The sequence below is a fragment of the Astatotilapia calliptera genome, chromosome 19 (genome assembly GCF_900246225.1).
Source record: "Astatotilapia calliptera chromosome 19, fAstCal1.2, whole genome shotgun sequence".
NCBI lineage: Eukaryota > Metazoa > Chordata > Actinopteri > Cichliformes > Cichlidae > Astatotilapia > Astatotilapia calliptera.
In genome coordinates, this window is record NC_039320.1 from 2,736,808 (window position 1) to 2,751,223 (window position 14,416).

General features: G+C 38.8%; 1 protein-coding gene across 4 annotated transcripts in view; it reads right to left on the reverse strand.

The window, feature by feature from the left end:
- LOC113012583 (tumor necrosis factor alpha-induced protein 2-like) overlaps positions 1 to 14,416 on the reverse strand; it is a 117,072-nt gene that overhangs the window by 66,472 nt on the left and 36,184 nt on the right. Inside the window, exons 17-23 of one of the 4 annotated variants that reach the window (XM_026152868.1) lie at positions 8,877 to 8,971; positions 8,669 to 8,761; positions 8,443 to 8,566; positions 8,221 to 8,340; positions 7,950 to 8,105; positions 7,028 to 7,149; positions 4,935 to 5,139 (exon numbers count right to left, since the gene is read on the reverse strand). The exons of 2 other annotated variants lie outside the window; for them this stretch is intronic. In XM_026152868.1, coding sequence (XP_026008653.1) covers positions 4,950 to 5,139; positions 7,028 to 7,149; positions 7,950 to 8,105; positions 8,221 to 8,340; positions 8,443 to 8,566; positions 8,669 to 8,761; positions 8,877 to 8,971 — 900 coding nt within the window. In that variant the 3' untranslated portion in view covers positions 4,935 to 4,949. Of the gene's footprint in view, positions 1 to 4,934; positions 5,140 to 7,027; positions 7,150 to 7,949; positions 8,106 to 8,220; positions 8,341 to 8,442; positions 8,567 to 8,668; positions 8,762 to 8,876; positions 8,972 to 14,416 lie in introns of those variants that run through there. One more of the 4 variants, XM_026152873.1, reaches the window with a different exon arrangement.

Genomic DNA, 14,416 nt, shown 5'->3' on the forward strand with positions numbered 1-14,416 from the left:
TCTGCTTTGCAGTTAAACTCATCAAACTTAAATTATGTTATTTGTATGTCTATGGGGATATATAGGTCTTTAGAGCTAGTGTTTTAGCCGTTGGCTGTAATGTTAGCTAGTTCATGGCTATAGGAGTCTGGGTCAGTTGTAACAATAATGCAGATGTTACAACTTACCACACTATTACTTTAACTTATATTAAACAAGTTGGGGCAACGACATCAGCAGAGAGAGGTTCACTGGTCGCTTTTGTATATGTGGTTAATGCCATTGGCAACACAATTACTTCACTGTTTGTGTTCCCACACATACATTATGCAGACCACTGTGTCAGAGATGGACCAGTAGGAAGTACTGGTAGTGGAAATAAATCAGGATGGGTGCAAGAAACAGATTTCCTCATCTTTCTGAAGCACTTTGCAAACCACACCAAGGTAAGCCATGATAAAAAGTAAAATGGAATTGCGATGCTGGTGAACAACTACATTTTTTCAGCTTCATTGTTATGTTTAACATTGGTGCAAGAGTTGTCGGTTATAATGCTCACTGAGCCAATGAGGCCAAACACAAGTAAAGAACAACTTGTGAGGAGAGCACAGCTTTTTTTCAATCTCTTAAACACATGGAGGTCAACCAAATCATTAAGCACTTAAAGTACCATTATTCAATAAACAAAGTGGAAAATCTCACTGCCAAGAAGCAAAATGGTAAGAGAGTTTTTTTAAATTCATACAAACCCTCCCTTCATTCTGCAGATTCAGCACAGAGCATCATCATCTATCCTAAATCCAAGAGTGGGGGGCAGATTTGTAGTCTGTGACGCCAATGCAGTTTCAGCTATCTTGTTTAGGCCATGATTTGAATCCCATCAAACACTACTATTCATATTAGCTAGTACGTTCTTAAGAAAAACCACAGATATTTTTAAGTGTGCTGCTGGAAAGCACACAGTATCCATGAAATGCATGTCAACTTATTTGGTAAAACATTTCCGGCTAACCTCACCGTCTGCCCATTTACTCACCTGATTCTTCCTGCTCTTCTACAATCGCTCTGCCCTCTCTCTCCATCCTCCGCACGCCCTCGTTCCACTGATAATAGCACAAACACTGCATTCAACTACAAAAAGCACAATACTATAATCTGATGATCATTATTGTAATAGCAGTTGGGGATCCATTTTTGATATCAGTATAAAACAGCTTAGTTATGTAAAATTATCATTAACTGTGGCCAAAACAGAAGCTACAGCTGTACATGTCTCACCTGTTTCTTTCTCTCCCTCTGTGTCCTCCTCTCTCAGACCTTGTGCGGTCACCCAAAAGTTAAAAGTAACAGTGAAACAGAATTTACAAACTAATAAAAGGCACAAATTGATCCATACCAATTTCTAGCAGTATTCAAACTGAATACAGGCTGCTGCTGGATGTCGACAGGTAGCATCCTTTTAACTTACTGTCACCTGGAACTGGAGCTGTGCTGTTAATAAACACTGAAACCCAATTTAAACAGAATAGGAATAGAAATCTTTAACAAACTGAATCAATAAAGTAGCTCTTTTTCTGGCAACTGGCGATATGCCAGCCAACTATTACTATAGTTACTTTTAGGGGTGCTGTGATTAAATTTAAGGATGTTTTTTTTTTAATGGGACCACTAAAAAGGGTCTGAGCTCACCTATGGCTGTGTTGCATTGGCTGCTTAAGAATGATATACAACAAGAGGTATCATAACAGATAGAAAAACTCCTGCAACAGATGAGTTGTACTTTTTCCCTCTGTATTACCTTCTTAAAGATGTAAAGAAGGAAAAGTGCCTGTACAATATTTAACATTAGGAGAAGTTAGAGAAAATATCTGACTCAGGCTGGTTACCACTTATATACTGGGGAGGCAGGTAAATGTAAACAAGTTGTAATAAAACCAAATCCGACATGATATCAGGACATTTATGTCCACTAGAGGGGGCTGTGTGCTGTATTTGTTTCAGCCCAAACACTGCCGGTGCAGTGGTTGAGTGTTTGTCCATACCTATTTGAGTAAAAAAAAAAGTTGAATATTTGAGCTTTATATATTTTTTTCCAAGGGCTGTTTTAATGCACATCATTACAGATATTCGATTCAGGAAAAGAAGACATTTGAAATCGAAATAAGTGACTAAGTGTGAGTGGAGTAGGGTTAAAAAAACAGTGAATCAATTGCTTAGTGGATATAGTGGCCTTTTATTGGTATTACCATATATGCATTTCAGTAAAGCAATGTTTAAATCTTCTTAGCTACAATCACAAAAACTGGGAAAAAAAACCAGGTTAAGCCACTTATACTAAATACAAAAGAAATAAATAATAACAATAATACACATTAAAATATTTTTACCTGAGAAATTAATTGACTTTGACGGCTATATGTCTGGTTTCCTTGAGATTGACATGTCACTGAAATATGTGAAATATGTCATTTTTCTTTTTCTGATGTCAAACAATAGTGTGTAAAACATCACAGCACAAAGGAAATATTTTTAAACAGTGTGTTTTGTTACTTTACTGTCAACACAATATTACCATTTATCGTCTGGTACATATACAAGAATAAAGAATTATTCAGTACTAACTTGCACAAACCAAGAAACATAAGTTGCAGAAATTCTGACTTCTTTCAGTGGTTGTGTATTTATTATTTTTTTTAAAAAGCATTACCTTATGTTGTAGTATTTTATTCTATTCTATTCTGTTCTATTCTTACAAAACTACTGGATAATATCAAAATGAAAACTTCACTATTTACCCAAAGGTTACATGTGAAACAATGTTCCAGCGCTTCAGAGTATTATTTATCCATTTTGTTACAACACATGGTTTCTGTGGTTTCAGCAGTATCTAACACAGTAATAGGAAAATAGGAAACACTGAGCTGGCCCTGCACTTCCAGTAGATTTATTATTATCTAGGGTCATAAATGTCGCTGTGGTGCAAAGTACATGTGTCTGAGTCCACCATGGCATAAAAACAACAGTACTTGTTGTTGTATTATGATGAACGAATGTTTTAAATTTAAGCTAACTCAGTTTGTGTTTAGTCAATTAATTTGTATTTTTTATCCAAAGAAAGAACTTGCAAATATCGCTAAATGTTGCATAAGACTGTAAATGTCTTCTTTCATGCTTAAAGTGTAACACCATGCTTATGCTCTGTTTGACTCTTTGTAAAATTACAAAATGATTTGATTGAAAATAAATTACATATGAAGATGGTTAAGTTCAATCAAATTTACACTGTTTGTTTAAATGCAGGCTACCTGTACTATACAGTTGATTATAAAGTATTTTCATGATTAGGTGAGGTCAGTTCCATGATTTTTCCATGACAGTTTAAGCAGACAAAAGATCTGGAGTTTATATTATTTCACTGGAATGTAGTCATGAGGTCTAAAGAGATGTTAATGCCAGTGAAAGAGGGTGTGATTAGACCCAAAAATCAAAATAAACCCATCTGAGACAGGAAAAACTTGACTAGAAACGGCCGAATCAACAATCTGATTTATTCATAAGAAGAATGAATGCTCCAACCAGCTCAGCAACACTGAAAGGTCCAAAAGACCAAAGAAGAACACTAAAGTGGATGATAACAGTAAATATACCCTGTAAATATACAGGGTTTAAAACAAGGTGCAAACATGAGGTTAAACTGAAGAACAAGAAGGTCAGATTAGATTTGCCAGAAAACATCTAAAAGACCTCGCACAGGTTTTGAAAAGCCATCTTTGAAAAGTTGAAACCAAGATTAACTTGTAACTTAAGAAACATGGGAAGAGAAAGTCAAGAGAAGAAGAGAAACAGCTTGTGATCCATTTCACTACCACATTATCTGTGAAACATGGTGGAGACAATGGGCCTCATGTACTAATACATAAACAAGTCCACACGAAAAATTACTGTTAGATTTGTGAAACGTTGCGTGCCAGACTATTCTGATGTCACCAATGTGCATATGCTAGTAAATCAAAAGCATTTGGAACCAACATGCACATTTCCTCACCCCCATTTCTCTATGTACAAAACTATGTTTACCTCCAAGTGAAGCAGAGCACATGGTGACGATGTTTTAAGAGAGAAGCCTGCAGCTCTAAGACAAGAATTTAGGAGAAAGTTTGACTGTAGAAAATGGAATAAGTGTCTGAGGTCCAAGGAGGAAGTGTTTCCACATAAGTGATGGTCATCCAAAAATGAAAAATGACTAAATGAAAAAAAAAAAACTTAGGCTGATACTTGCTGTGTCAAACACTAACAGACAACAAGAAAAATGACATGGAGAATTGTCCATGGCATTCACTTGAACATCTTTACAGACAGACTGAAAACACTAGAATTCACGCCATCTAATCTATCACACAATATAATTCAATTCAATTCAATTGTATTTATATAGCGCCAAATCACAACAAAAGTCGCCTCAAGGCGCTTCATAGATAATACACTCTGCTACCCAACTCTCAGTCAGTGATATTCTGAAAAGCAAATGAACAGCTCATCACTTCAACTTTGGAGAAAAACTAAATATTTTTACCCTGCGCAAAAATCAAATGCAAAATTACCGTCACATTTGTGAAACGTGCATGCCAGCCTTTTTTGTTGTCACCACGGTGCATATATTAGTCAATCAAAAGCATTCGGAACTAACATTCATATTTCCTCTGCCCCATTTATCTCTGTATGAAACTATGTTTACCTCCAAGTGAAGCAGACCACATGGTGACGATGTTTTAAGAGAGAGTCACAATACAACACAAAATGCAAAAATGCAGAGAGGAAAGACTGTCTTCTGCAATCTGGTCACATGAGGACACACACAGTGGGATGTTTGTTATTAGCATAGTACATGTAACATTACAATCAGGCTTGTCCATGACAGCCACTTTGTACATCTTTACAGACAGACTGAAAGCACTAGAATTCAACTCATCTTATCCACAGCATGATGAGATACATAAAGGATATGAACGGCTCATCACTTCAACTTTGGAGAAAAACGTCTGGGCTTCAGCATTAGTATGGCTTTCTTTCAGTATGTCCAGCACTGTGGTTTTGATAGTTTTCTTGTCGGCTTTGGAGAGGTTTGCTTTGAGTTTGAGCAGAGCCGAGACATGTTTTTCACTGTTGGGGACACAAAGAAGAAAGGGTTAAAAAAAGTGTATCATGTATTTCATGATTATGTTTATGATGCTTGCCTGGGGACTCTGTTGTCCTACTGGGAGACTTCAATGCTCATGTGGGCAATGAAAATGAGACCTGGAGGGGCGTGATTGGGAGGAATGGCGGTACCTTTGGATTGGCATACTGGGATGGTGGTTCCCATCTTTAAGAAAGGGGACCGGAGGGTGTGTTCCAACTACAGGGGGATCACACTCCTCAGCCTCCCTGGATGGTAGGGTGCTGGAAAGGAGAGTCCGTCCATTCGTCAAACATCAGATACAGGAGGAACAATGCGGTTTCCGTCCTGATCGTGGAATACAGGACCAGCTCTTTATCCTCTTAATGATACTTAAGGGTGAATGGGAGTTTGCACAACCAGTCTACATGTATTTTGTGGACTTGGAGAAAGCATTCGACCGTGTCCCTCAGAGTGTCCTGTGGGAGGTACTCCAGGAGTATAGGGTGTTTGGCCCATTGCTACGGGCCATTCGATCCTTATACAACCGTGGCAAGAGCTTGGTCCGCAATGCCGGCAATAAATCGGACTAGTTGTCGGTGGGTGATGGGCTCTGCCAGGGCTACCCTTTGTCAATGATTCTGTTCATAATTTTTATGGACAGAATTTCTAAGCATAGCCAAGTGGCGGAAGGATTTCACCTGGGTTGTCTCAAAATCTCATCTCTGCTTTTCGCAGATGATGTGGTTCTGTTGGCTTTATCAGGTAATGCCCTCTCACTGGAACAGTTCGCAGCCGAGTGCAAAGCAGTGGGAATGAGAATCAGCACTTCCAAATCTGAGGTCAGCCGGAAAAGGGGGGAGTGTCCACTCCACGTCCGGTACAAGTTCCTGCCCCAAGTAGAAGAGTTTAAGTATCTCGAGGTCTTGAGATACTGGGAATGGAGAAGGGAGTGGGAGATCAACAGATGGATTAGTTCTGCGGCTGCATTGATGCAGACACTGCACTGGTCTGTCGCGGTGCAGAGAGCTGAGTGTAAAAGGGAAGCTCTCAATTTAACGGTTGATCTACAACCCCACCTTCACCTATGGTCCCGAGTTGTGGGTAGTGACTGAAAGAACGAGACCACGGATACAAGTGGAGGACATGAACTTCCTCCGAAGGGTGGCTGGCCTCTCCCTTACAGATAGGGTGAGAGGTTCGGCCGCTGCTCCTCCATATTGAAAGGAGCCAGTTGAGGCGGTTCTGGGCATCTCCTGGGTGAGGTGTTCCAGACACGTCTTTTTCTGTGTGTAACCAGTTTCCTGCCTCTGACACACATTCTTCCTAATAGCTGTCAGTAACACATCACCACACCTATTTAAACTTCTGAAAAAAGTGAAGGTGGAAAATGTGTCAGTTTCTGTTTTAAATACAACAGTAATTGGAACTCGTATTGGTGACACTGATATGTGCCTAGATGTACATGAATTCCAGGTTTCCACTAGTTTTACCAAATAACTCCCCATGAAATCATACACTTCTGTGGTGCTGATGCTTTCAGACACACAGACAGTCTATATGTGAGTGCTATCAACAGCAGTGTTTATGTCCCCTGATTCCCTTTTTCCTTTTCCTTTAAGGTTAGAAATAAGAGGTCTATACAGTTGGGTTTCCGGTGCCACATTTGGAAGAAAATCTTTCTTTTCACTCTAATTAACAGCATTGACTTCATCTGCACACAATGCTCTCTCATGCCAGCATATTTTAATTTCAATGAATGCTAAGAAGAAACATCTGAAACCAACTGAGATGTTTGGCTCAGTCTACTTGCTGTTCCTCCTCACCTATCGATAAAAAGTGCAGTTGTTTTTGTATTAAAGTAAATAATGTCTGAGTCAATTCAAAAGTTACCTGAGGTCGGGATAAGCAGATCCCAGTGAAACGATTTGCATCTGTATGGCAGGAATATCTTGGAGTTTTAGCACTTCTGCAATCTTGGTCAGGATTTCCTTTAACCAGTCTTGTTTGGATCCCTGTGAAGACAAATCAGTGACGTCAGTTTAGTCTGCAAGTTTCCCCAAACTGTAATCAACATAACTGGAGTTATTACACTGGGGTTTCCCAAGATCGATGATGTATTTGATACGTTCTTTCAGTTTCATGAATAATGTCTTTATTTATGCACCATGTAGTCATCAACCAATGGTCAGATCTTTGAAACATTTGTAACTACAGTCCAGTTGTCCTTAAATGGTTTTTTTCCCTTCATTTCTACCATGTTTTAGTCCATGTAAAATGTTTGTATAAAATATTAATTTATTAGCTACAGATAAAAATCTGTAATTTAAAAATCTTTATGACAAGGGCACTCATCATCTAACTTATATATTGACTGTTGGTCCGTCATTTTCTATGAGTCAATACCTTTGTTCTTAACCCTCTCAGGCTCAAATTAAACTTTTTGTTGCTAATGCACAACCAAGTCCTGCAGTGGTACTTCTGAGTAAAAAAAACTCATAAAATATGTATGTGGGGTTAATCAGGTTGTTAGTTTTTAACTGTTGCAAATCAGCAACGCCTGCCTCGAGAGGGTTAAGGAATGAGTCAGGTTTTCCATTCCATTTCTTCTATATCCTTGGAGGCTGACATTTGAGCCAACTCCTCTGACTTCCTTTTTGAACTTTATAGAACTTTTAGTCAAAACTTCCAAACCAAATGAATGTGAAATGCAGCTGATTCTTATTCTTATGTTTTCCAGAGCTCAGCAGAAATCTGATCACTTTTGGGTTTTATTCATGTCTCAGCTAAAGTGTGCAGTGAAGGTGAGTCTCACCATTCTGGCAAACAGCTCGTGCAGTCTCTCTGCATTTTCTTGCACAGTCTCGTAAGCCTTCAGCTGACGATCCTTGTCCTTCAGTTTGACCTCTCCTTTCAGGAGCCTCTGGACATATTCCACTGTCACTTCCTGGTGAAGCTGACCAATCAGCTCCTGAATTTAGCCCAAGTATATAAGTAGTCAGAGCGCATCATAATCCTTTTACTTAAACATTAGCAATGAAGGCAATAATGGCCATTCAATCCGAAACAAAGTTTCCTCCTTTTACCTGGTAAGAGGACTGACTGGAACCCTGAAGTTCTTGAAGCTCGTCTTCAGTGCTGTTCAGCAGCTTCTCAAACGTGTTCTTCTTCAGCCAGTCACTGGTTCCCACCTTCTGGTAGTGTGGCTGTGTGAGGAACAAATAACACATTGTTTTAAAATCTTTGATTAAAACATGTTAGGATTTAATCCTGAGGATTATTGATATCTGCAGTTGTAAAGAACTTACTTTGAGGATCTTGTGCACAGGGGTTAATAAATAAGTGTGGGCAGACTGTTTCATCTCAGTCAGGACCTGCAAACAGTTTTCCCGCACATTCTCTGGGAACAGATCGTGCTTCTCAAAGAAGTCCCTTTAGACAGACCACACAGGACACATTAGCTCACAGTGAAGTATTCTCCTTTTATGATGAAGTTAAAATCTGAATTTCCATCTAACTGGATCAGAAACATACCTGAACTGTTTGACACAGCTGAGGTTTGCCTTTATGAAAGCTTTGCTGTGCGGTTTGTTCTGCCTTATGATGTCTTCATGAAACTCTTTATACCTGCAGAAGATTAAGAACAGCTTTCACTTTTATTATCTTGTTATTACCAAACATTAAACTAAAATGTATTTTCAAATGACAATATTTAAAAGACAGCCTTGTGAAGCCTTGTTACCTCTGCATGAAGTCTGTCAGGTTGGATGTTATTTCCTGGGCCTTGTGTCGGTCTCTTACAGTTATATGTGCTGATGTCACGATGCCGTTGATCAACTGAAGACAAATGTATTGACAAATCAGTGGCAGTTTTAAGTTCTCAAAGCACTTTACACATTGCTGTGTAAAGTGCTTTGAGCACTTCCATCATTTTCAGATCCAGTTAAACACCAGGAACCAAACCCAGTGCTTTACAATGTTAGTGACAAACCCAAGTGATTAAACTACAGAACCATGGGAGGGTTTGAAACTGTGACTCTGATCCGACAGTAAATACGTTTCTATAAATGACCCAAACAAAAATAATTGTCTTCCTTGTTTGTAAATCTTTTTCTCAAAGTTTCTCAAAGTCTTTTTCAGTTTGGTTAATATGTGCAGCAGGCTGGAAAATATTTGTCTGCACTTCTTTGGAAAGTTCTAAAGTGGATAACAGAGTAAATGTCATTTTGCACATTTTGTTCTCCTATAATCAAAACAATGCTATGTCATTACTTCACCACAACAATTTTATTGCACAGTTCTGATATAGCAATGTATTCAAAGCCTCTCACAATGGTCAATGTGGCGGTGGTGAGGTCCCTGGCTCAACTGCAGGGGAGGAGTGGAGCAGTGAGCTCAAGGGTGATGGAGGGACCCCTCTTGAGGTGTCAGGGATTTAACTAATGAGGTTTCTCTCTTTGTAAATAATGAAGCCAGAGACCTAAGATGAGAAGTGTGTGAGCTGGAGACCAGCAGGAAAACAGGTGGAGTGGGTGCCGTACCTGTCAACAAGCAAATGATTTGCAATAAACACTCCTCAACATGATGCAGTGTGTCAGGTGAGTCACTACAGTCAACAATTACAAGTCAACAAACGCATGACTCACTATAAGAATCACTTTATATTAACACCTTTTTATAAAAGCATCAATTTCAGCCTCTTTTATATCAAGTTGTTGCAACTCTACGGCAACTGTACCTGGATGACATCATAGGCCACAGGACTGACGTAGCAACCATCATATCTTGTCGGCTCCTTTCCTTGATCCCACTCTTTCTTTGCTTCATCCAATACTCGGCCAATATAAATCATCAGGTCGCTCTAAACACACAACAACACACAGCTGCCAGTTTTAAACCGCTTTCATGTGTAAAGATTTAATTACTGACAGTAATAATTACATCTACAATATTATGTTCAAAAAAATTAAATCAACAACTCTTTGATGCTGCATTTACACATCTCACTTTAAGCCCTGCAAAGACCATACTGATTAACTGGATACACGCCTCAGATACACTGTGTTACCTGTTGTTTGCTGAGGTACTGCTCCTCCAGAGGTTTCAGTAACTCGTCAGGAAGCAGGTTTCCCAGCACTTCAGTATTGATATTACTGGCCAGCTCAGGTTTTTCAAGGATTCTGGTACACAGAGCAGATAACACATGAGTTTCTATAAACACCCCAAGTTGTGTTTAGTCTATAAAAATGGCATTTTATTTAGCACATTAAGAAAACAAGAAATTAGCCGTTACATTTGTATTATTATTCACTATCTGTAATTGCTCAGGTATTTATTCTTCTAAAAACAATGAAGGACCTCACACTGACAGACATCATCATGTTTAGTCACAGAAAGATGCTGCTTCAAACAATAATTGAACTGGTGGCTTACTCTGGATAAAACTCCTTCACCCATCGCAGGAGGAAGCTGCAGTCCTTGTCATCCAGAACAAAGTCTGCAATCTTTTTGAGCCTTGCGCTGAAAGTTTGATGGTACTGTCTTGCATAAAAGTTACAGATGTCCATCTCTGGTGGGTAGCAGTTCTTCACAACCTCCACCACCCACTGCAGGTCCTCCTTCAGCTGCCTGCCCATGGAGTGGATCTCTGCCTTTATAGATGACTGGTTCACGGGATCACCAATGGGGCTTGATGGATTATCCATACGCCCATTTACTAATTTTTGAAGCACTTCATCATGGTGTTTCTTCCACTTCTTGGGCCTCCAGGCTGGTGGAGTCTGGCATCTTTGTTTCCACAGCTGGTCCTGCTCTTCCTCAAGGTTGATGGCTTTCACCGCAGATGTCAAAGCAGACACCTCTTCCTCAGTGCTGAGAGAAAGACTCTTCTGCAGAATCTGCCATACATGCTCTTCAAGGGCTTTATGGTCTGCAGCAAGCTTTTCTACTGCTTCCTTGTTGGCCTCAGCCTCAGCTGTCTCCCAAAACAGATGTTTCTCCCTGTCTATCAGTTGCTGAGTGGCCTCACAAAAGGCTTGCATTTCAAGGTATTCCTCAAACGTAGATTTCACTGGTGGACAATAACAAAGACAAATCTTTGAATTTCTTTTAGATTAGTACTATTTTATAGTTCAATCACCCAGGCTCTCTGGGGTTCTCTTGGTATTTATCACTAAACATCTAAACAAATCTTCCTAAACAGTGAAATGAATGCTGCACATGTACTATATACACATAATTAAATATCATGAAAATAATTGTAATTAAACTTATGCCATGGATATTAACATGGGATTCAACAAATAAAAAAATATTTGTACTTCCCACCTTCCATTGAGGAGCGCCTATCCTCGTGTCCTTTCCGTCTAAAAGAAAACTCTCTCTTAACAGTATTATTGGGATCTGAAAGAAAAAAGCACACAGTTTAATGAAGTTTGAATAACAGACTGCAGACATGAGTTCTGGTCTTTTGTTTTCTTCACTTTCCACAGACAAGCATCAGCAGTGCTTTTTGTTGTGAACTCAGTGTCAAAAAAAATGTTGTCTTTTTGCCCATTATTGTCATGTGTAGCTGTGGCAGGCATGAAGGAGGTGGACCCAAGTGCAGAACTCAAACATGAAGGATGAACTAAAGGTGGCAGTTTTATTGCTGGGGAAATTGTTAAAAGCGTAAACTCACAAGAAACACCAAAATTTAGAAAAATGGAAAATAGTAACAAAAACACTGGGAAAAGAAAACTTACACCAAGAAACTACAAATGAGGAGCTACACTGAAACTAGAAACACATGGAGATTTACACACATGAGGAGGTACGATGTGACAAAGGGCAAAGAAAAACACAGGGCTTAGATATTCAGAGGAGTAATAAGTGAAACAGGAGCGAGCTCTGCCGCAAGCTTTTCTACTGCTTCCTTGTTAGCCTCAGCTGTCTCCCAAAACAGATGTTTCTCCCTGTCTATCAGTTGCTGAGTGGCTTCACAAAAGGCTTGCATTTCAAGGTATTCCTCAAACGTAGGTTTCACTGGTGGACAAAAACAAAGAAAAATTGTTTTTAATTATCAGCACTATTTAATAGATGAATCGCCCAGGCTCTGTTAAACTGCTTTGATACTTTCTCAAGTTTTCACCCCTAAAGATGAAACAGGTCAGAAGAAGCGTTTATAGCCATTATTTTTTTGTTTTTGTTCCACAATTTTACTGTGGAAAACACTTTTAATTATAACATGTTTCCTACTGCAACTTTGGACCTCTGACCTTTATAACGATTTGAATACATGTCCAATGTTCCTGAATAAGTTTTGTTGGGAAACAAAATAAACAGATCAAAAAATGTTTGATATTTATTACTTAACATTTAAACAAATCTTACTAATGAGTGAAATGAATGCTGCACATGTACAATATGCACATAATAATTAATAATAAGAAAATAAGAAAAATAATTATAATGAAACTTTCAACTATATTAAAATGGAGTTCAACAAATAAAAAATAAAAAATATTTGTACTTCCCACCTTTTTCCTCCTTCGAGTCTTTAGAAGGGAGTGTATCCACTTCCCTTTTCCATCTCCATAGAAAAGATTCGCTCATTCTCTTTAATCTTTTATCAAACATACGGGGTTCTAAAAAAGAAAAGCAAACATTTTAATGTAGTTTGAATAACAGACTGCAGGTTTTCTCCCCTTTCCACAGGCAAACATCAGCAGTGCTTTTTGTTATGAACTCAGTGCCCAAAAAATTATTGTTGTTTTTTTGTCCACTATAATGACCACCGCAGAGAACATTTTATTAAACATTTTACCGAGAAAAAATCCTGTGCAGATTTTAGCCACTTTGGTTTGTTCTTTCATGACTGCATGATTGTAAATATGAAATCTGATAAAAGGGCTTTTTAACAGTCATTTGGAGTTTTTATAGTAAGGTCAGGGGTAACAATCCATGCATTAATGAGGTACATTTAGTTGTTAATATACTGGTTGTCCAGCCATCAAAAAACTGTAAGTCCAAAGTGTCACATATAAATGAATATTGGCATTTACGTGGTTTCATTTTTACAGTGCATGGTTAAGTTAGCAATTACATCCTGGAAATATTCTAGATTTGCAAAAATGTGTCAGAGGTTGTGTGTGGAGGCGTGGAAGAGATGACCCAAACGCTGGACTCACGGTGCAGAAATGAAGAGGATTTATTGGAGGGTGAGTGAACAAAGCAGGACCAATGGAGTGACTGGCTGGCTGACTAACTGAACATACAGACGGAGGGACGACATGAACATCAACATCAATGACACGACATTGGACTGGTTGAACTGAGGGACATAAATACACAGGCTGAGTGATGAGAGATTAGAACCTGGTGAGTACACAGCTGAACATAATGAACTAATGATAAACGGGAAGAGGACGGAACATAATGCACATGGACCAAGGCTAACACAATAAAACAGGAAGTGGAACAGGCAGAAGATAAACAGTGAACGTGAACTGAAAATACTGGGTCACCGACCCAGGAACCCTGACAAAATGTACCACTTTACATACATTAAATATTTTTTTAACACATAGATTATTGACCAGGTTAAAAATATTATTTGAAGGCATCAAATCAGGATTCAGGAAACTGTGATGAATATAATCACTAATAAATGTTAATGTTACACTACTAAATACAAATAGCAGCTTTACTTAGTCTAAGGAGCTTGGAAAGACAAGCATCTGGACTTCTTTAAGTTGCTTGAAGACGTTTCACCTCTCATTGGCAGTGTTGGGTAAGTTACTTTAAAATAGTAACTTAGTTACATTACTAGTTGCTTCTCTCAAAAGTAACTCAGTTACTTCAAGTTACTCGTTACTTTCAAAGTAACTAGTTACTAGGGAACGTAACTTTGGTTTTACTCAGAATTCTCTTGTTAATGTGTTGCTTCCATAACTTTGCCAGTCTTCTAGCTTACTTACTTGCCACAGTGCACTGTGCCACCGACCAATAGAAAGGAAAAGATAATGTGCATATTTCCACGAGAGAAATCCCACGCCTGGACCGTCGTTGACCGCCGCCATGATTCTAGCCTACGTCACAGCGTCATGTGCGCCTTTTACATCCAACACAAAAACTGCAGTCGTGGTGCTTTGATTGTACTCAGAACTCAGAAATTCTGCCTTCTGAATAGGAAGATGTAGGTAACACCAGACTGCAGATGAGCTGCATACAGAGCTGGACTGGGACAAAAAAAAAAATCAGCCCAGGCATTTTGACTAGAGACCAGCCCACTATTATAGGAAA